The sequence below is a fragment of the Podarcis bocagei genome (genome assembly GCF_964188305.1).
Source record: "Podarcis bocagei genome assembly, chromosome: 9".
In the NCBI taxonomy this organism is placed as follows: domain Eukaryota; kingdom Metazoa; phylum Chordata; class Lepidosauria; order Squamata; family Lacertidae; genus Podarcis; species Podarcis bocagei.
Genome location: NC_138134.1, coordinates 75,138,885 through 75,162,043, shown reverse-complemented (window position 1 = coordinate 75,162,043; position 23,159 = coordinate 75,138,885). Strand labels below are relative to the sequence as shown.

The 23,159-nt window shown below is 47.8% G+C and overlaps 1 protein-coding gene across 7 annotated transcripts in view; it reads left to right on the top strand.

Moving 5' to 3' along the window:
• The window catches only part of LZTS3 (leucine zipper tumor suppressor family member 3), an 83,364-nt gene that overhangs the window by 45,636 nt on the left and 14,569 nt on the right, over window positions 1–23,159 (top strand). For 4 of the 7 annotated variants that reach the window (XM_081207078.1, XM_081207080.1, XM_081207079.1 and 1 more), the window contains exons 2-3: window positions 14,851–14,947; window positions 19,141–19,629. In XM_081207078.1, the coding sequence (XP_081063204.1) occupies window positions 19,180–19,629 (450 nt within the window). In that variant the 5' untranslated portion in view covers window positions 14,851–14,947; window positions 19,141–19,179. Of the gene's footprint in view, window positions 1–14,850; window positions 14,948–15,009; window positions 15,187–19,140; window positions 19,630–23,159 lie in introns of those variants that run through there. The other 3 variants (XM_081207083.1, XM_081207082.1, XM_081207084.1) reach the window with 2 other exon arrangements.

The following is a 23,159-nucleotide window of genomic DNA, read 5'->3' as shown; positions in this document are numbered from 1 at the left end:
TTATCAAGGCCCATGCTAGTCATTGTTGGCACCCGTCTGTCTCGAGAGACAATGGAGTGTGCCTCAAGGGGTGAAGCCAAACCAGAGAAGCTTTGGGGGCTGATGGGAATTATAGTCCAAAAGAAGCTGGAGGGCACCAGCTGAGCGAAGGCTGCCTTAAAAATCACGGCTTTCAAACTGGTTTCAAGGCCTGACATTTGCAGTTTCTGGCTGAATCCCCACCAATGAATAACTAGTGTTTTCGGACCCTCCCACGCCAAATTTCTTTTGCCAGTAGCATACCAGGAGGTGAGAGGTGCAACGCTGTGCTTCAGCTTCTTTATGCCAAGTTAATAGCAAATCCGTAATGCGTTTGCAGTCCAGGGTCGCTGGGGCTACTGTGGGGAGATTTGACCTTCTTACAGTGGGTATGATTTGCAAATAAACTGCTCCCTGCTGCAAGACCCTGGGCGTTCGGCTTTGGGTATTCCCCTCGCCCTTTGTTTTTTGAGCAGGTGCAATCAGATTGTGTTCCAAAGAGCTATTTGTGTTCTTATATATTTGGCCGTCCCCCAGAAGCGCAAGGGTGGAGCAAAGCTCGACAAGGAAATTGGCGTTTGCTTTGGAGGCAGGTATGTGTGACGAATGAAAGTGGAACGGGAGCCAGGCTCACGCACCAGGTACCGAAGTTAAAAAATAAGAATCTGTCTTTTGCGGAACACTCTGTATTCCTTCTCTGTTTACAGCCCTTCTGGAGGGAAAGATACGCTTGGAAATGCATGGGCAACATCAGCTGGAATATTGGAATCCAGCCAGTTGAATACAATTTCCACCCAGGAAGGACTTTGTTGTCCTGCACAGTTTCTTGGTGCTTCCTGGGACTAGGAAAGCATGAGTAAATTTTACAAACTACAGTGGTGCCCCGCAAGACGAATGCCTCGCAAGACGAAAAACCCGCTAGACGAAAGGGTTTTCCGTTTTTCGATGCGCTTCACAAGACAAATTTCCCTATGGGCTTGCTTCGCAAGACGAAAAGGTCTTGCGAGTCTTGCGATTTTTTTCGCTCCCCCCTTTTTCTAAGCCGCTAAGCCGCTAATAGCCTTTTAGCCACTAAGCCGCTAAGCCTTTAATAGCCGCTAAGCCGCTAATAGGGTTGCTTCGCAAGACGAAAAAAACGCTAGATGAAGAGACTCGCGGAACGGATTATTTTCATCTTGCGAGGCACCACTGTAGTTATAAGGCCCACCACAAAATGTTCCACCTTAACCACCCAATATTCTTTGGCTATTGAGCATGTTAAGATTACCCTGGACTTTTTTGGAGGGGGCGTGAATTACCTTCTTAAATTCTTTTTCAATTGCACTTAGCAAACTTGGGTATTCCCCTTATACTAATAATTTCCTTTCATTTCTGACTAACCCTGTTCTGCCTTCATATCTGCTGACCCTTCAGGACCTGCGTTCGAAGGATTCACTGCAGAATAAATGATGAGGAATTGTGCAGATCAGTTTATGATACTGGCCGCTTTTGTTTCCAATGTTCAAATTCGGTTTGTGGCTTGGGAAACGGCTTCGACTACTCAGCTAAACCAGGTGAGGGTAGCCAATGGGCCTCAAAACCCCAGTGAGTTAGGGACTTCTCTTGCAAGCAAAGACAGGCTCTGGCGAATTGAGCAGATGATGAAGAAGAAGAGTTTGGATTTGATATCCCGTTTTATCACTACCCGAAGGAGTCTCAAAGCGGCTAGCAATCTTCTTTCCCTTCCTCCCCCACAAGAAACACTCTGTGAGGTGAGTGGGGCTGAGAGACTTCAGAGAAGTGTGACTGGCCCAAGGTCACCCAGCAGCTGCATGTGGAGGAGCGGGGAGTCGAACCCAGTTCACCAGATTACGAGTCTACTGCTCTTAACCACCACACCACACTGGCTCTCCAGTGGGCCCAATGGTCACAAAGATGGTTTCTGGATGTGATGTAGAGGGGGCAGAGGGGGCTTGTGAGCCTGGGGAGGGAGCCCATCTAGGAGAAGGAGAAGGAAAACTCTGATCCTAAACCTCCTCTCTCTTGCGGGATATATTGGGGAGCAGAAAAGGCTCAGGAGGAAACCCTACCCAAACCCGGACTGGAGTCCTTAAGGCGGTTGGATGGCGCCATGTTACGCCTCCTTTCAGCATCTCCTGCAGCCAAGCTGGTGCCAAGCATCTTGCCCTGCTTCCCTTTGGATCCCAGTCAACGAGGTCTTGTCATCTGGGCAGCCCAGGACCTCCGGACACTGCCCAGGCTCGCGCCCCCAGGGAGGTCACTTCAGTGTTGCTAACGCAGCGGTTTGACTTCACCCCCAGAGGCGCACTCCACTGTCTCTTGACAATGTACAGTGGTACCTCAGGTTACGATGCGGGTGGCGCTGTGGTCTAAACCACAGAGCCTAGGGCTTGCCGATCAGAAGTTCGGTGGTTCGAATCCCTGTGATGGGGTGAGCTCCCATTGCTCGGTCTCTGCTCCTGCCCACCTAGCAGTTCGAAAGCACGTCAAAGTGCAAGTAGATAAATAGGTACCGCTCCGGCGGGAAGGTAAACGGCGCTTCCGTGCGCTGCTCTGGTTCACCAGAAGCGGCTTAGTCATGCTGGTCACATGACCCAGAAGCTGTACGCCGGCTCCCTCGGCCAATAAAGCAAGATGAGCGCCGGCCACAACCCCAGAGTCGTCCGTGACTGAACCTAACAGTCAGGGGTCCCTTTACCTCTACCTTTATGTCTATACATTGTAGGCTGCCTTGCTATTTAATTTGTATTTGTGGTGCTTTATGTTTAAATACTGTGTATATTGTAGGCAGTGGTACCTTGGTTCTTGAACTTAACCCATTCCAGAGGCCCGTTCGACTCCCAAAACCGTTCGAAAACAACACATGGCTTCCGATTGGCTTCCTGCACTCAATCGGAAGCTGCGTCGGACGTTCGGCTTCTGAAAAACGTCCACAAACCGGAACACTTGCTTCCAGGTTTTCGGCGTTCGGGAGCAAATTTGTTCGTCAACTAAGTCGTTTGAGAACCAAGGAATGACTGCAGTTTAAAACTGTTTTTAATATTGTCTTGTAATGCTGTAACCGCCCTGGGACCTTACGGTGAAGGTCAAGTAATAATGATGATAATAATACTAAATAATGCCTGATGGATGGACCTTGGAATGATGGAAGGATATCCCTCTCGTTTGTGTGCGTTGCGTCTTTGTCGTTCGTCCCCTTTCTCGTTGCAGCCCCAGTCCCCTTTCCATCTTGCCTGTCCTTTGTCTTGTGATTACTTATGCAAATGGGCGACGCAGCCCCCATAATGGGCATGTTGTCTTCCAGAACAGAAAAGCCTACAATTATCTTATTATTGGGATGAAAGGGAGAAAAAGAAGCCTGCGCGTTGTGTTCACAACCGTTTGTTTGTTTGCGTTTCCCCATGCCCATAGGAGACGGAGGCCTCGTTTGCCACTTTGCCTCAGCTGCTGCCTTTCCAAAATGGATTTTGCGATGTTTTTTTAAATATATTTTTATTGAGTTTGACATTGCTGATTTAAATTCAAACATTAAACATCAAAATCATCCCTGAATCCTTCAACTCCCCTCCGCTCTCCCAGGGTTACCATTATCAATCTTTCCCCTCGCAAACTGCTTCTCTTAGTTTCTCAGTTTTAAAAAAATAATCAATTTTTACCATAGTTTTTCGCACGTTACAAGCATTGTTCAGATCCTGCCAAAGTTTTTAGTTGTTTACAATGTTCTCTTCCCTGTTTAGGGAAGCTTTTAATGTTTAATAGACTATTGTATTTTAATATTCTGTTGAAAGCCACCCAAGTGGCTGGGGAAACCCAGCCAGATGGGCAGAGTATAAATAATAATAATAATAATAATAATAATAATAATAATAATAATAATAATAATAATAATTATTATTATTATTATTATTATTATTATTATTATTATTATTATTAATATTATTATTATTATTACATAATACATTATATTTTTCCCATTCCTTCTTAAAGTTCTTCTCTTCCTGGTTTCTGATTTACCCAGTCAGTTTTGCCATTTCAGCGTAGTCTTCTTCAGCCATTCATCTCTAGTTGGGACTTTATCTTCTTTCCATCTCTGAAATCAGTTGCCGAGACTAAAGGTCACCGTCTCCCCAAAGCTGTCTAAGCCCCCTCTCTGGGGGTTTTTTTTACAAGCAATCAGAGACTGTGCCTTTGTGAAGCCAACCTCTACTCCGCCCTTTTCATGCCTCTCCTGGTTTTAGGAGACAGCAGTAGGGGAGCTTGTTGTGGGGAGCTTGTTGTCATAGGGAGATATCCATGACTCTCCACTAGCCAGACTCATCTCTTCCTCTCAGTCTCCCCTCTCTCCTGCTTCAGCTTCTGCCTCTGATTCTGCACTTCTCTCTTCCACAGACTCTCCCCGCTCACTAAGCCCTGTTACCTCTTCCGCTTTGACACCTCCTCTTCCCAGCCATCTCCCTCCTCTCCCTCTGGCCACTCATCGTTCTCGCTCCACCAGTCCCCTGGCTCTCAGCCTTCTTCCCTTGGGGGTCCCCCAGCTGATTTCTCCCACCGTTCCTCTGCGTCCATCCAGTCCGTGACAGTGAACTATATCAGTTATACAATAATAATAATAATAATTTATTATTTGTACCCCACCCATCTGGCTGAGTTTCCCCAGCCACTCTGGGCGGCTCCCAATCAAGTGTTAAAAACAGTACAGCATTAAATATTAAAAACTTCCCTGAACAGGGCTGCCTTCAGATGTCTTTTAAAGATAGGATAGCTGCTTATTTCCTTCACATCTGAAGGGAGGGTGTTCCACAGGGTGGGCGCCACCACCGAGAAGGCCCTCTGCCTGGTTCCCTGTAACCTTACTTCTCACAATGAGGGAATCGCCAGAAGGCCCTCGGCGCTGGATCTCTGTGTCCAGGCTGAACGATGGGGGTGGAGACGCTCCTTCAGGTATACAGGACTGAGGCCGTTTAGGGCTTTAAAGGTCAGCACCAACACTTTGAATTGTGCTTGGAAACGTACTGGGAGCGAGTGCAGATCTCTCAGGACCGGTGTTATGTGGTCCTGGCGGCCACTCCCAGTCACCAGTCTAGCTGCCGCATTCTGGATTAGTTGTAGTTTCTGGGTCACCTTCAAAGGTAGCCCCATGTAGAGCGTGTTGCAGTTGTCCAAGCGGGAGATAACCAGAGCATGCACCACTCTGGCCAGACAGTCTGCAGGCAGGTAGGGTCTCAGCCTGCGTACCAGATGGAGCTGGTAAACAGCTGCCCTGGACACAGAATTCAGCTGCGCCTCCATGGACAGCTGTGAGTCCAAAATTACTCCCAGGCTGCGCACCTGGTCCTTCAGGGGCACAGTTACCCCATTCAGGACCAGGGAATCCCCCACACCCGCCCACCCCCGGCCCCCCAAAAACAGTACTTCTGTCTTGTCAGGATCCAACCTCAATCTTAACCTGATTTCACACTGTGGAATGCAAGGCAAATAGCGTGGTTTCTGGTGGAAGCGTAACTGCAGCAGAACAGAAACAGCGGTGCATGTGATGAATGCAGCGGGGCAGCATGTGAAACGATACCTTCTTTACACACCTGTCTGTCTCTGACGCAGGAGACAGAGCTCAGTCTTCGTGGCTACAGACTTATCCGCTCTTGTGACCCTCCCGTGCCTGAGAACGGAAGCTTCCCCCAAAATGTCCACATTCCCAAACATCCACGCTTCCAGTGGCCATGAATGAAGGGTAAACAAGAACACACTGGGCTCCTTTGCTGTTGGTAACTACAAGTTTTTCCCTAGAATAGCACTGATTAAGTCCTCCTGGTGTGTTTTGGGACTGGAAAGATGCCCAGGGATTTCTCACCCGGCTGCTCGCTAGCACAACATTAATGATTAACCTACCAGGCCCAAAATGGGCTTATTTCGTGTTCTTATCTCAATGGAATTCTATTTTCAAATAGTTGGCAGCTTTAGCCAATTGAGGGCTGGCTCGCATGACCTTCTCCCCCCCCCCCCCGTTCCATGAGATTTCATTAAAGCGTTTTCATAATGCAATACAGTAAGAAAACCCAGACTAATCTAAATGAAAACAAAATCTGAAAATGATGATGATGATGATGATGATGATGATGATAATACAGAGTCCTCTTTCAAGGGTAGATCTGAACCCTTGCTTCACACAGAAATTGGTGGGCCCTACTAGCAATGACAAACCTAGACAGCATCTTAAAAAGTAGAGACATCACCTTGCCAACAAAGTTATACGGACCATAAAAGCTATGGTTTCCCAATAGTGATGTATGGAAGTGAAAGCTGGACCATAAAGAAGGCTGATCACCGAAGAATGGATGCTTTTGAATTCTGGTGCTGGAGGAGACTCTTGAGAGTCCCATGGACTGCAAGAAGATCAAACCTCTCCATTCTGAAGGAAATCAGCCCTAAGTGCTCACTGGAAGGACAGATCCTGAAGCTGAGGCTCCAAGACTTTGGCTACCTCATGAGAAGACTCCCTGGAAAAGACCCTGATGTTGGGAAAGATGGAGGGCACAAGGAGAAGGGGATGACGGAGGACGAGATGGTGGGACAGTGTTCTCGAAGCTACGAACATGAGTCTGACCAAACTGCGGGAGGCAGTGGAAGACAGGAGTGCCTGGCATGTTCTGGTCCAGGGGGTCATGAAGACTCGGACACGACTAAACAACAACAACAACTAGCTCTCACCTTCTCCGCCCCAGAAGGTTTGGGGAAAACAGCCCTAAACGGAAGTACATCCCAATCGAGGGGAAGTTGAAGGATGGGCTTGTTGAAGGTTGTGACCTGGGAGAGAAATGAGAGTTGAAACCAGATGGAGGAGGGAGGCCAAAAGGGAGTCCCTTTGTTTTGTGGCACCCCACCCTAGGAGTTCAGTCTTAGCTTGAGAATTTCTTCAGGGGCAAGGACATCCCTTTTATTACAGCATTAACCAGTTCAATGAGTGTACGTAGACCTCTTTTTTTTTTGAAAAAGAGGATTTGCAAAGGACGTCTCCGTTTACCACAGTCCAACCCAAACAAAGAGATTCTGTTCAGCCTCGCTTGAACATGGGGAGAAAAAGGAATTAGGCTAAACAAAGACCTCGGATTCAGCTCCCCGGAAATACAAAACTCGATCAGCGTCGATGATGGAGAAGTTCTCTTTTGTCTCCCCTTTTGTAGTTGCACGAAATCTCTCTTAATGCATGGTTTCAGCTGAGGAAACCAAAACCCTTTTGGAGCCGTGAGGGAGGGGCTGGTTAAATATTGACTGTTGGCTTAGTCAAGTTTTGTAGACTAAATCCTGCTCATGTTCAGCCAAACATAACAAACACATACCAGAACGGGGCGGTAATAAAGATGGGAAAGTTCTGTCTCTCTTGCACAAATGAGGCAGAAGCAGGGCTTCCAGTCTCTGTCCCGGGAGCCTGAAATGTTATCTTTTAACTCAGCCTTTAGTATTGTGCTGCAGGATCCAAATAATCTTCATGGTTCCTTTAAGATTTTTTTTTTCTTTTTTTAAAAAAAACAAGCAAGGTGCTGGTCCTCATGATGCAAGGGAAGAATTACAAAGCATATATGATGGTTCTGCTGCTCATATAAAGGTAAAGGGACCCCTGACCATTAGGTCCAGTCATGGCTGACTCTGGGGTTGCAGCGCTCATCTCGCTTTACTGGCTGAGGGAGCCGGCGTACAGCTTCTGGGTCATGTGGCCAGCATGACTAAGCCGCTTCTGGTGAACCAGAGCAGCGCACGGAAATGCCGTTTACCTTCCTGCAGGAGCGGTACCTATTTATCTACTTGCACTTTGATGTGCTTTTGAACTGCTAGGTTGGCAGGAGCAGGGACCGAGCAACGGGAGCTCACCCGGTCGTGGGGATTCGAACCGCCGACCTTCTGATCAGTGAGCCCTAGGCTCTGTGGTTTAACCCACAGTGCCACCTGCGTCCCACCCGCTGTTCATATAGCATTCTTCAAAAGTCAGGGTGGGTCTTCCAGTGGTAAGAAAATAGTGGTGACAACGCTAGGAGTGAATTGGGGACCTTCTAGTTTCGTTGCAATAGTGAGAATAGAAGTTTCCACTCATGAAATTTTAAGTTCATTAGCACAGAATTTCCCATGATAGTAATGTCAATGGGGGGGGGGGGATAGGGATGAGGGAGAAAATTGGTTTTGTTGTATTTTAATGAATTTGAGCTTCCCATACCAATGCATGAACCTATTCTTCAAAATTTGCACGCCTCTGAATTTCACAATGCAGTTCTCCAAATGCTATGTACAGAAATGCATATATAAGGATAAAGTGTGTATTAAAATGCAGGTATTAGTGAAAAGATAACATACAGAAATGCATTATAATGGGGCAATTTTTTTGCAGAAGTATGTATCTTAATCAAAACTGAATGCAGAGATTTGCTTATTAGGAGAAATTTGCACTAAATGCACTAGGTGCATTTTCTTGAGGAAAGAATTCACAATTTGCTGAGGAAACATGGAGACCTGAATTCAAGATGGGAAGAATGGGAAATGGGGAGAACCCGAAACTGATATATTTGCCTGTTTCCTAGAAAGAAATGGGAGCCTTTTCCCTTGCCCTGTCTCAGTCTGTAGGTGAGTCCCCTTCTTTTAAACGACCCATAATCACCCCCCTTTGCCCGTCTCTTTCAGAAGCATGGCTTTATCATAAGTAGAATCTGACAATCCAACTCCCAGTGCCCGCCGGGCATGCCAGACTATTGTTAGCTAATGAAACAGACTTTGTTCAACAGCCTCAGTGGGTGCCAAGCATTTTATTTTCCTTTACGGGTTCTCAAAAAGTTTGCCTCCTTAGCCAAGCTGCATGGAGGAAGACAGGACGGAATCAGGAGAGTTGCCATATTTCAGAAATCTATACTACCAACATGGGCTGCCATGTATCCAGCAATTTCTGCCCGGAAAGGGGGGAAAAACAATTTAAAATACGGGTTAAAATACGATTTAAAATGCAGCCTCATTTTAATAGTAGTCCATAGATCAAAACCATAAGGGGAGGAAAACATAAGGATCAGACTGAGTCCAAACCAAAGGCCAGGCAGAACAGCTCTGTCTTGCAGGCCCTACAGAAAGATGTCAACCCCCGCAGGGCCCTAGTCTCTTGTGACAGAGCGTTCCACCAAGTCGGGGCCAGTACTGAAAAGGCCCTGGCCCTAGTTGAGACCAATCTAACCACCTTGCAACTTGGGACATCCAAAATGTTATTTGTGGACCTTAAGGTCCTCCGCGGGGCATACCAGGAGAGGCGGTCCCGTATGTACAAGGGTCCTAGGCCGCATAGGGCTTTAGAAGTCAAAACCAGCACCTTAAACCTGACCCTGTACTCCACCGGAGGCCAGTGCAGTTGGTAAAGCACTGGATGAATGTGATGCGATGCGATCGTTTTAGCAGGTCTAAAATGATGCACATCTGGGCAAAAAAAACTCCCAAAATTTCTACATATACGCTCATGGGGCCTGAACTGGCAGTGACTGAACTGGAACAAGACCTTTGGGTCATAAAGGATGGCTCAGTAGAGGTGTTGACCCTGTATTTGACGGCTGTGAAAAAGAATGGCACGCTGCGTGTGGATCACTAGGAAAGGGAATGAAAACAGCCTTTCCAATATTACGATGCTGTCGAACAAATTGATGGCACGGCTGCATTTGGAATTCTGTGTGCAGTCCTTGTCACCTTGCCTTGAGAAAGATATTGCAGAGCTGGAAAAGGTTAAGAAAGGGACAAGCCAAACCCATCTAGGAGATGGATCAACTCTCCTGTGAAGGAATATTGCAGCATTTGGAGCTTTTTAGTTTAGGGCAGGGGTCTGCAACCCGCGGCTTCGGAGCCGCATGTGGCTCTTTTACACCTTTGCCGCGGCTCCGGGGCGGATACTAGCGAGGGGAGGAGGCGCATTGTGCGCCCCGACACTCCCCACTGTGGCGGGTGCTGTACTGGCTGTGACGTCGCATGGGGGCGGTGCGTGCGTTAGTCACGCACCGTCCCGACGTCACCTTGCCGCCCGCCCACTACATTGTAAGGGGGCATGTACGCTGGTCACTGCATTGAAAGGGGGCATGTACGCTGGTCACTGTTTTGAAGGGGAGTGAAGAACACACACACACACAAAAAAAGGTAACTTGTTAATTTAACATTTATTTCTATGAGGAGGAGTAATTCTGAGGGGTCAAACAAAGAAATAATAAAAAAGTGACAAAAAAGTTATTTTTATAATGACGAGTTTTGCGGCTCCCAGTTTTTTTTTCTTCAGAAACGGGTCCAAGTGGCTCTTTTTGTCTTAAAGGTTGCAGACCCCTGGTTTAGGGGAAAGGTGAGCAGAGGTCTATAACAAATATCAGGAGATATCCAGTGAAGCTGAAGACTGGGAAATCCGGGAGAGGCAAAAGGGAGGTACTTCTTCACACAAAAGCATATTTGATGCTAAGGAGTCTTGGCAGCTGCTTAAATTTTCTTGATCAGCTGGTCGTTTCAATGATTAATTTGTGGTGTTTAAACATTGTATATGCCTAGAGACGTGGGTGGCGCTGTGGGTTAAACCACAGAGCCTAGGACTTTGCCAATCAGGAGGTTGGCAGTTCGAATCCCCACAATGGGGTGAGCTCCCGTTGCTCGGTCCCTGCTCCTGCCAACCTAGCAGTTCAAAAGCACGTCAAAGTGCAAGTAGATAAATAGGTACCACTCTGGCAGGAAGGTAAATGGTGTTTCTGTTCGCTGCTCTGGTTCGCCAGAAGCGGCTTAGTCATGCTGGCCACATGACCCGGAAGCTGTACGCCGGCTCCCTTGGCCAATAAAGCGAGATGAGCGCTGCAACCACAGAGTTGTCCGTGACTGGACCTAACGGTCACGGGTCCCTTTACATTTATGTCTATACATTGTAGGCTGCCTTGCTGTTTAATTTGTATTTGTGGTGCTTTATCTTTAAATACTTTATATGTGCATATATTGTAGGCAGTGGTACCTTGGTTCTCGAACTTAATCCATTCCAGAAGTCCATTCGACTCTCGAAACCGTTCAAAAACCAAGACACGGCTTCTAATTGGCTGCAGGAGCTTCCCGCACTCAGTCAGAAGGCATGTTGGACGTTCGGCTTCCGAAAAATGTCCACAAACCGGAACACTCACTTCCGGGTTTGTGGCATTTGGGAGCCAATTTGTTTGACAACTAAGCCGTTTGAGAACCAAGGTACCACTGTATTTTACATGAAACAGCGAAACATAAATATTTCAATAAATACGTACCAACCTACTCAGGCCCTGAGATCAGTATCTGAGCCCCTTCTCTGTGTGCCCCCTCTGAGGGCGTTCTGGGGGCTGGCGGCGAAAGAGTGGGGTCTTTTCTGTAACCGAAGGCTGCTTGAGTTGGAACAGAGCAGGATTTTGCTTCCCGAAGAACATAACTCAGGATCTGTTACGGCGGCAGAAGGAGAGCAGCTTCTGGAGGTTGTCCATTTTTCTTTATTACAAGGGCTGAACAAACCATGCACCGGCCATCAACGGGCAGCGAACAGATTTATAGCTGGTCTTTGCCACACTGAGAGCTCTGCTGTGCCGCCAGGCAGGAAAGGCAAAATTTAAGGCGCGCTCTGGCCTTGATCCGAGAAAGTCCTTGCCTGCGTCGCCACTCCCTTGCTTTATGGTCTCTTCTCTTGCGGGTGCAAGGAGCGCATTAGGGGTCTGTTAGGACCATATTTTTCAAAGTCTGTGGGTCCGGTGGTTCAGAACTGACCATAAGGGAATCTTCATGTACGGTGCTAAGTTCTCTTTTGGGCGGGGAGTGTTGACAATCAGACACGTCCTGATTATTATAAGGGTGACAAAAATGAAACTGATTAGACCAGGGCTGTCCAACAGGTTGATTGCGATCTACTGGTGGATCACACAGGATCTTGGTTGATCGTGGGAACCCGCCCCCTTCCCACCCCAAAACAAGAAACTCAACAACTTTGTCTTATCCCTCCCCACAAAAGCTCAACAACTCTGGTCAATCCAATGGGAAGATTACAGCTAGGTTTTTTTTTATAGAGGGAGTAGATTGCAGTCTCTTGAATATGTCTGGCTTAAATTAATCGATAAAAGCGTTTTGAATGACTAAAAGGGTGCATTTTTTAAAAAAAAGAAAACAGAACACCCACCCTATATACCTATAAGAAACTGCAGATGATGGATTCGAAACCGGGATGAATCAAAATTCCAAAGAGATTGGAGTAAATTTACTGATTATCTAAATAATAACTGTAGAAGTTTGAAGACACTAGCAGGATGAAAATAAATCTTATGACATGGACTTGAATAAAGAGGAAACTGTGAGATGTAGATTGGAAATAGAAAACTGTTGGCAGGAGGGAGAGAGGGAAGTCATTGCTCGGCAGAGCGGGGGGAAAGGAGTTGTACAAATGGATGTTGAAGTTTATTGTTGTTTGTTTAAAGTGAAAATTCAATTTAAAAGTATTTTAAAAAATAATTAACAAAAGAAACTGCAGATGACCATTCTAAATGAGGTATTTTTTCTTGTGTGTGACGAGTGTGTGTGGAATCTCCTTTTGAAGATGCAATACACACACACACACACACACACACACACACTTACTTTCTGGTGTATCTTTACAGCCCTAAGGGCTGGAAAGTTGGTCTTAATTTAAATAAAATTTAAGCCTGTTTTGAGTTGTTGAATTGGGCACTTTTTGACAATGTCAGCGTTTGCCGTTTGGCAGTTTATGCCATTGGAGTGTCACTGTGGGGTAGTAAAAACGGGTGCGGTTTGGTAATTCTACGGAGGGGGTGCCGTTTTGTCCTTACACCATGAGTACTGATGGGTGAACTCCCAGGCTCAGCTTAGACGGTAATTGCCTGTCCCAAACAAAAGTGTTTCGTTCTCACAGAGAACGTCTCTCCTCCCAACCCCAAATTCTCAATAGATTCCTAACTGTTGACCGACCTCCAGCTGCTTAACAGGGAGATGGTGGCTACTGCTCAGTGACTGAAGAAGAAGGTCATTCTCAACTCTCCTCTTTTCTTCCTTTCTCCCACCATCCTTGGTGCCTGGAATTCCATTTATAGTTACATTTCAGGAGCCCTGGGAAATGTAATTTCCCCAGGGCAATGGTAGCCATACTGATACCAGGTACCTCCCAGGGCTCCCAGCACTTAGGACATTGACAACAGTCAGGTCAGTGGGTGGGAATAAGGAGGAGTTCTTCTGTGGCTCAGATTAAATCCAAGTCGAGGCATAACTCAGGATTCTTAATGCTCACCTTGTACAGTGGTACCTTGGCTTACAGACGCTTCAGGTTACGCGATTTCAGGTTGCGCACTGTGCCAAACCCAGAAGTACTGGAACAGGTTACTTCCAGGTTTCGGTGCATGCGCAGACGCGCCGAATTGCGACATGCGCAGACGCAACGCTGCGGGTTGCAGACGGTGCAAGTTGTGCCTCCCGCACGGATCACGTTTGCAATACGAGGTTCCACTGTATTGAAAGTAGCATTATGAATAAGTGAGATTTGTATTCGGAGCCAATGAATTATGGACTTCAGTGAAATCTGACATCAGGAATCGCAAGACAGAGAAACCAGTAGGAGAACACTTCAATCTCCCAGGACATCGTATACAAGATCTCAAAGTCGCTGTCTTGTTACAAAAGAATTTCAGAAATAGACTGGAAAGCGAAGTTGCTGAGTTGCAACTTATTACCAAACTTAAAACCATGGAGAGACCTGGTCTGAATAGAGACATTGGATTCTTATCTCTTTATATACGATAAAGCTACCGTATTTTTCGCCCTATAGGACGCACCGACCCATAGGACGCACCTAGATTTGGGGGGGGGGGAAATAAAGGGGGAAAATTATTCCCCCCCCCCGGCACGGGGCTGGGGAAGCTCGGGCGTTGGCAGCTTTGGCATCGCTCTGGGAGCTTGCGGGGCTGGAGGAGGGGAAAGCCCTCCGCCAGCCTTCTCCCGCTGTCCCCCGAGTTTACGGGGCTGGCGACGGGGAGGAGCAGGCTTCTCTCCCCCGCCAGCCTTCTAGCCAAGTCGGGGGACAGCGGGAAAGGCGCGCTGCGCCTCTCCCGCTGTCCCCCGAGTTTGCAGGGCTGGCGCTGGGGCTCTCCTGAAGCCTGGAGAGCGAGAGGGGTCGGTGCGCACCGACCCCTCTCGCTCTCCAGGCTTCAGCGAAAGCCTGCATTCGCCCCATAGGACGCACACACATTTCCCCTTCATTTTTGGAGGGGAAAAAGTACGTCCTATAGGGCGAAAAATACGGTATTTTTAGCCATCTCATCCCTTGCTTTTTCCTGTAAGACCAATTGCAGTCATTAACGGTTGTCAACAGGTTTACCACACGTATTAGCCAATCACCCATTCCCACCACCCTTCTGAGTAATACCCCTCCCCACCCTCTCCCTATATATAAGGGTCTGGTGACTTCTGTTTCAGTGTATCTGAAGAAGTGAGCATGCACACGAAAGCTCATACCCAGAACAAACTTAGTTGGTCTCTAAGGTGCCACTGGAATGAATTTTTTCAATTTTGTTTCAGTGAACCAGTCATTTATGAGTGTAGAAGGGAACAGACACATCCTGTGTTCAGGTGGTGAAGGGTTACCTGGGCAAATGCCATTTTTTTTGCTTGTATGCAATATCTGAGGTGGCTTTTGTGGTTCCCGTTTCTCCAGAGGCGCTTCTTGGGTGACGCTTCTGAAGCAAACACGTGTCAGGGTAAGAGGGGCAGAATGAAAATTGTATTGTTTTCAAGACTTTCCGGGCCTTGTTTTAATCTGTTTTATCTTCTTCCATTCCATTTTTTTAGCACCTATAACCAGGCCTGTGAATGAGCGGGGATCGTTTGGGAACCTAGGAGGTGCTGTGTCGCAGCCGGAGATTTAGACCTGAGCCGGCTCATTCAAGTAAATAAAATCGCTGTTCTGTCTTGTGCGAGGGAGGGATAAGGACACGATGACCTCGAGGCCAACCCACGAGAGCACTGCATCCTAAGCTAATTCCTTTTCTTCCTCACTGCCCCCGCAGTCAACCTGATTCGTGCCTTTTGCTGATTGACATTTCCCTGGTCAGAATCTGCACCCCCCTCCCCATGGTTGGTCAGTGAATTTGCATGGGGGTTATAATAGCAGTCTCTCCCTGCTAGGTGAGTAAACTTGTCATTCCACGGTGGCCATTGGTTCTTTTGAATGTGCCACAACTTAGTGAAAGAGGATGGGTTCAGGTATATGGGAATAAGGCATCTTGAATTTTTCACCTTTCAAATTCCAAAAACTAGGGATGCTAAAAAAAGAAAGAAAGATATTAACCTGACTTGGGAATTTGAAAGATATGTCAGTTAAATTAATACAATTTCGTTTTGTTTGGTAAGTAAGGTGTGCATAAAATTGCATAGAAATCATTAAAAATGATTGCCAAGTACTTGCAGTCATTTCTTGTTGCTGTTATTTATTTAGCATTACATGTTTACAGAAGGTGAAAGTCTTTGGTTTTCCTAAAGCAGTATATGTGCTTCTTCATGAAGCACAGACTTGCCGAGCTAAATATTTTCCAGTCACAAAAATAACAGCAGATTTAGAGACTCACCCCCCGTTGAAGAAATGGGCAAAAATTAAGTTTCACCCCCTAAAATGACATGCCCTGGTATGGAAAGGTGCCTGAGTTGGTCACATAGAACCTGTGACTGCATGCTACCTTGAAGAAATGTCTTACACACACACACACACACACACACACACACACCCATAAACACAGATACACATTGTCTCTCCTCCCCTCATGCATATGCATACAGCTATACGGTTAAGCCTTCGACTTCCCTGGTTTTCAAATGGCAGCAGCGAGGAGCTGCAGGCCATCACATCTGTGGATCTCGACCTGTTTGGTGAAACATGTCTCTCCTCTCGCTCCTCCAGTTTCATCACCTGCTTGTAGGCACCTGTTTAACTACTGTGAGAAGGGGATAAGAGACCAGACGAGTCTGTGGCCTCATCCAGCAGCCAAGGCTCTCCTTAGATTATGATGCAATTAACTACCAGCCTCCCTGACATTTAGCACCTGATACTGGAACACCATTCATAGGATCATAGAATCGGCGAGTTGGAAGGGACCCCGGAGGTGTTCTAGTCCAGCATTTCCCAAACTCGGGTCTCCAGCTGTTTTTGGACTACAACTCCCATCTGCCCTAGTGGTCAGGGATGATGGAAATTGTAGTCCAAAAACAGCTGGAGACTGGCCCAATCCAACAGCACTTTTCTCACGGCACTGGGGACTAGACATGTTGTTTTGTGGCTCTCTCTGTGTGTTTGTGTGTAGCTGTTGTGCTTTTCCGAACGCCAGTGCACTTAACTTCCTTGCTGCAGGATGCTATTGGTGTGTGTGCGTGCGCATGCGTGTGTGTGTGTGTGTGTTGGAAAGGGAGCATGGGGGCATTGGTAGCTGTGGTTTCGCTCTACATGCAGCAATCGTAATTACGTCCGGTTTGCTGTTGTGCTACTCCCTGCTGTCTCAGTGTGAGGGTTGCCGCACTTTGCTAGCTTGCTGCCCACCCAAACTGCCCCTTCGCTGATGCCCCCTTTGCAAGGAGTCAGGTGTACACAGCTGGCGTCCTGGAATCTCCTTCAGGTGCTGCCATTAAGCCCTGGGATGAGCAAAGAGGAGAATCTCACAGAACATCTACAGCAGCATATTCCTATGTTCCTAAGATGAAATGGGGGAGGAGATAGCAGGCAAATAATTCAGGTGAGGCTGCTCAGGTGCTTAGCCAGTATCAGACCTCGGGGTGGGGGGGAGAGACAAATAGCAATGGTTGGGGCCCCCAATGGCTCTCTCCCAGTTGTTTTGATGACCTTGGCAGGCTGGAGGGTGATTTCAGCTTCGCTCTGTTTTATAAAATTGCACCCATGTAAGGGCCAGAAGGAGGGACGCGGGTGGTGCTGTGGGTTAAACCACAGAGCCTAGGACTTGCTGATCAGAAGGTCGGTGGTTCGAATCCCCATGACAGGGTGAGCTGCCGTTGCTCGGTCCCTGCTCCTGCCAACCTAGCAGTTCGAAAGCACAAAGTGCAAGTAGATAAATAGGTACCACTCCAGCGGGAAGGTAAACGGTATTTCCGTGCACTGCTCTGGTTCACCAGAAGCTGCTTAGTCATGCTGGTCACATGACCTGGAAGCTGTCTGTGGACAAACGCCGGCTCCCTCGGTCTATAGAGCGAGATGAGCGCCGCAACCCCAGAGTCGGTCAGGGGTCCCTTTACCTTTACTTAAGGACCAGAAGGCTATATTATTAGCCCTCGACTGTGGGCAGCTGAGCTCAGGGGCCTGACCTAGTTAGATCCTGTACTGGACTGCGGTAGGTCTACATGAGGGTCAGTGTGCAGGGCAATGGTAAGAAATCCACCCAAAGTGGGTCTGGGATGAGGTGTGGCCGGTATCCCACCACCGGAATCCAGGATCTAAGTTGTCATCTATTGTGCCCTTCCCGGGGGGCACTTGGGTGGGCGGCTCCCCCCATTCTTCCTCATCTAGCCAGTCCCTAACAGGTAGGCAAGTGGGTGAGCAGGCTAACAGGTCAGGAAGGGGACAGGACGAGAGGGGGATGGCAGGCAGTAGCGTCTAGTGGTCACAGTGGGTCTCCATTGCTCTCCCAGCTTCCGAGCACCAGGGGTTGCTGCCAAGAGGGGCAAGCAGGGGTGCCAGCTTGAATAAAACATTGGAGGGGGGCCAGGTAAGCCCCGCCCCATATAATCAGTCACCAAATGTGGCACCCACCCACTGTTTGAATGGCAATGCCCATCAACTCTGGGGGGCTGGCCCCCTCAAATGTTTTATTGAGAGCGGCAGGGACCTCGGCCCCTAAGAATTGGCTCCTGTTATGGGGGTGAGACACAGGGAGACTGTAGTCTGGAACACCCTCCTCTCTCTGACCAATAAAGTCTGGATTTTTACACCTCTGCTGTTGTGATGTGTACTGTTTTTATACCATTGTTCCGTTTTTCGGTGCGTTTTGTTTCGTACCGTTTACGTATTTTTTTAATATTCGGCAGCTCAGAAACTCTGCGAAAGAGGTGAGCGGGAGTTGCGGTGCGCCAGCCCCTGGCCCTTACCCCGGCCCAGAAACAAGAATCGTAAGGATGCAAGTAGAGCCCTGCAGGATCAGGCCCATGGCCATCTAGCTCTCAGCATCCTTTTCCCACAGTGGCCAACCAGAAAGAAAAGCTTGCAAGCAAGACCTGGGTCCCCACAGCCCTCTCTCCATCTGCAGTTTGGGATTCCAAGGTTTACTGCCTCTCCCGGTGGAGATGGAGGCAAGCCATTGTGGCTAGTAGCCACCGATAGCATGCCGTTCGGTTGAATTGGCTCCCACAGGGCGTAGTGATGGCTACCAACTTGGAGGACAACCATGGAGGACATCTGAGGCTGTGAGCCACGGTGACCGTGTTCTGTCCCCCAGGGTCAGAGACAATACACCTTCTGAATTCCAGCTCCTAGGGGACTCAAGTAGGCGTCGAGGACACTTATAATAATAATATTATTATAATAATTTATTATTTATACCCCACCCATCTGGCTGGGCTTCCCCAGCCACTCTGGGCGGCTTCCAACAAAATATTAAAATACAGTAATGCATCAAACATTAAAAGCTTCCCTAAACAGGGCTGCCTTCAGATGTCTTCTAAAAGTCTGGTAGTAGTTGTTCTCTATGACATCTGATGGGAGGGCATTCCACAGGGTGGGTGCCACTACCGAGAAGGCCCTGTAACTTGGCTTCTCGCAGTGAGGGAACCGCCGGAAGGCTCTCGGCACTGGACCTCAGTGTCCGTGTAGAATGATGGGGGTGGAGGCGCTCCTTCAGACATTCTGGACTGAGGCTTTAAAGGTCAGCACCAACTTGCACCCAGGTCCTGCTTGGATGCTTCCTGTGGCCATCTCTTTGGCTACTTGGAATACAGGATGCTAGGCTGACTAGATGGGCCTTTGGTGAGGCTCTGCCCACGTTTATTCCCCTTGTGCCCCCATAGCTGGGCTTTTCTTGTGTTCACGGCTGCTCCAAGCAACCTCTTTTTGTGACGTCCTGTTCTTTCCCCCTTTCTCTCTCCCAGTGCCACTGACATCTTGTGCCTCCACTACCATACCTTGCCATGGCCAAATTAGAGACCCTCTCCGTCCTTAGTGACGCCAGCTACCACAACAAGGAAGCCTTCCACCCTTTCGACCCCAGGCTCACCGAACCCGCCTCCCAGGGCACGATGGGAAGCGTTGGCAGCGGCGTTGCCGGCGAGCAAGAGTTCGCCATGAAGAGCGTGGGTACCAGGACGCAGAGCGGCGGGCGCCAGGTCGATGGGTCCCGGAACAGCTACTCCACGCGGGAGATCTCGAACCGCTACTCTGGGGAGGAGAAGACGTACAAGACGGAGAAGATCTCCCACTCCATCTTCATCAACGGGGACCTGCGCAAGAGCGAGAAAGGGAAGGCAGACCTCTGTGGGAACGTCGCGGCCAACAACGAGAAGAACATCCCACCTCCTCCCCAGTACAGAGAACCCAGTAACCCACCAAAGATATTGCCAGTCTCTGGTAAACTAGACCAGGTGAGACTCAATTTACATCCTAGAAGAGGGGTACCCAGAGCGTGGTCCGTGAGCAGCCACATTGGCCCACGGCCTTCATCCACGTGGTCTGTGGAATGACCGCATTAAATGTTTGCATTCATTCTTAATTGTATTTTCATTTCTTCCTTTATTTCTTCCAGACTGCGTTTCATTGTATTGCAGTTTGAAGGAAGCAATTTTAAAAAAACACGGTTAAATTTAACAAAACATCTAGCTCTTTGCACGTACAACAGGCAATGCTTGGTTGTTTGGTTATAAGTCACTTGGAGTTGCCTTGGGCAAGATGATGGTGATGATGATGATGATGATGATGATAACAATTTATCATTTATACCCCACCCATTTGGCTGGGTTTCCCCAGCCACTCTGGGCGGCTTCCAACAGAACACGAAAATACAGTAATGCATCAAACATTAAAAGCTTCCCTAAACAGGGCTGCCTTCAGATGTCTTCTAAAAGTCTGGTAGTTGTTTTTCTCTTTGACATCTGGTGGGAGGGCATTCCACAGGGCGGGCGCCACCACCGAGAAGGCCCTCTGCCTATTTCCCTGTAACTTGGGTTTCTCGCAGTGAGGGAATCGCCAGAAGGCCCTCAGAGCTGGACCTCAGTGTCCGGGCAGAACGATGGGAGTGGAGACGCTCCTTCAGTGACACGAACAAATTTAATAAATCACCACCATACTCATTAAGTGGTCCTCCAAGACCCCCCACAGTTTTCAAGTGGGGCATGGCCGGGGGTTGGAATTTGAGACCTGATGTCCTGGGAACATTGGAAGCTGCCAAGTCAAACAATTGGTGGAGAAATTCCAGACCCTTGACCATCTTGGTTGCCCTAAACCAGGAACAGGCAAACTCGGCCCTCCAGATGTTTTGGGACTACAACTCGCATCATCCCTGACCACTGGTCCTGTTAGCTAGGGATGATGGGAGTTGTGGGAGGGTCGTGGTTGCCTATGCCTGCCCTAAACTGTACACCTTCCAGCTTGTCAACATTCTTAAATTGTGGTGCCCAGAACTGGTCACAGGACTCCAGGTGTGGTCTGACCAAGGCAGAATAGAGTGGTCCTATGACTTCCCTTGACCAAGACACTAGACTTCTGTTGATGCAGCCTAGAATAGCATGAGCTTTTTTTTTGGTGCTGCATCACCCTGTTGACTCGTGTTCAGCTTGTGGTCCACTAAGATCCCCTAGATCAGTGGTTCTCAATCTGTGGGTCCCCAGATGTTGTTGGACTACAACTCCCATCATCCCTGAGCTCTGGCCTTGCTAGCTAGGGGTGATGGGAGTTGTAGTTCAGCAACATCTGGGAACCCACAGGTTGAGAAAGGCTGCCCTAGATCCTTTTCAAATGTACTACTAGTAAGCCAGGTGTCCCCCATCTTATATTTGTGCGTCTAGTTCTCCTTGCCTAAGTGCAGAACCTGATATAATGTCCCCATTGAAATCCACTCAACTGGCTTGAGCCCAGTTCTCCAATCTCTTGCAGTCGTATTGAATCTCAATTTGGCATTAGTTACCCCTCCCAAATTGGTGTCATTTGTAGGTCTGATGAGCTAGAAGCAGGTTTCTCATTTCCCAGGGCTTCCGGCGTCAGAGCTGCACCTGTTGGACTGACTTTGGGAAAGTGTACCTTTTCTGCCCAAACTTTTGGCCCTTAACGTGAAGGTGTTTTACGTACCATATTTGTGGCCTCTTTTGGCATGGCAGGATCTGTTAAGACTTGTGTCTGATTGTACACATCTTTGGGTTGGGGTTTTAAAAAAAGTTTTAATGTAGTAATAATAACAATAATAATTTTATTATTTATACTCCACTCATCTGGCTGGGTTGCCCTAGCCACTCTGAGCGGCTTCCAGCAAAATAAAAAATATATTTAAAAAATCCACAAAACATCAAGCATTAAAAACCTCCCTATACAGGGCTGCCTTCAGATGTCTTCTAAAAGTCAGATAGTTGTTTATTTCCTTGACATCTGGTGGGAGGGCATTCCACAGGGCAGGTGCCACTACCGAGAAGGCCCTCTGCCTGGTTCCCTGTACAGTGGTACCTCTGGTTACAGACACTTCAAGTTACAGACTCTGCTAACCCAGAAATAGTACCTCGGGTTAAGAACTTTGCTTCAGGATGAGAATAGAAATCGCGTGGCGGCAGCAGGAGGCCCCATTAGCTAAAGTGGTACCTCAGGTTAAGAACAGTTTCAGGTTAAGAACGGACCTCCAGAATGAATTAAGTTTTTAACCCGAGGTACCACTGTAGTTTCACTTCTTGCATTGAGGGAACCGCCAGAAGGCCCTTGGAGCTGAAGAAGATAAATGAGAAACACACACAGCGCAGGAATCACATGCGGACATGATCCTTTCTTGCCTCATTCTCCCTGTCCTCATAAAGCTGGGTGACTGTCAAGGAGGAGGGTGGTTGCCTGAGGGGAGAGGTGGAGAAGAAGGAGGGGAGGGATGTTGGGGGTAGAAGGAGAAACAGGAGACACGCCTCACTTGCAGGGTTATATTTATATCCCTCCTTATAGAGCACACACACCATCAAGTTACTGTATTTTTTGCTCAATAAGACGCACCAGACCATAAGACGCACCTAGTTTTTGGAGGAGGAAAACAAAAAAAATATTCTGAATCCCAGAAGCCAGAACAGCAAGAGGGATCGCTGTACAGCGAAAGCAGCAATCCCTCTTGCTGTTCTGGCTTCTGAGATAGCTGCGCAGCCTGCATTCGCTCCATAAGACGCACACACATTTCCCCTTACTTTTTAGGAGGGAAAATGTGAGTCTTATAGAGCAAAAAATACGGTACTTTGCCATTTCCTTGTGTTTCTCAAGGTCTCTGTATAAAACCAAGGAACTGTTAGTCACTGAAGATGGGGAGGATTTTTGTTGTTGGGGGCGATTTTAAGAAGAGAAACAGTCATGCAAAAGTGTTTCCCCACTTTTTTGCCACTGCTTTATTTTGGGCTGCAAGTTAAAGCTGCCGGTTCCTCAGAGAGAAATAGAGATAATGCAGGAAATTATGGGCTGCAAGTTAATGAAAAGATGTGCCCCCCCCAGTCTACTCTGAACTTTCCTCAAGTCACCCTGGGGTGCTATGGCACACCGGTTGAACACCAATGCTCAGGATTGGAATATCACTTGTAGTTTAAGGTTGAATTCTGGACATGGTGGAAGAAGTAAAGGATTTGGATTATCATAAAAGGAGGAAATGATAAATAATAGAACCCACTAAGGCAACCTTTCTCAACCTGTGGGTCCCCAGATGTTGTTGAACTACAACTTCCATCACCCCTAGCTAGCAAGGCCAGAGCTCAGGGATGATGGGAGTTGTAGTCCAACAACATCTGGGGACCCACAGGTTGAGAAGCGCTGCACTAAGGGGAGGATGGAAGTCAAGGAGATTCCTTGAAATCTTGTTTTTATGATTTACGTTTGATATATCTCTGTGAAATTTTAATTTGAAAAACAAAAGAAATAATTCTTTAAAAAAGGAAAACCAATGCCCTAGCCA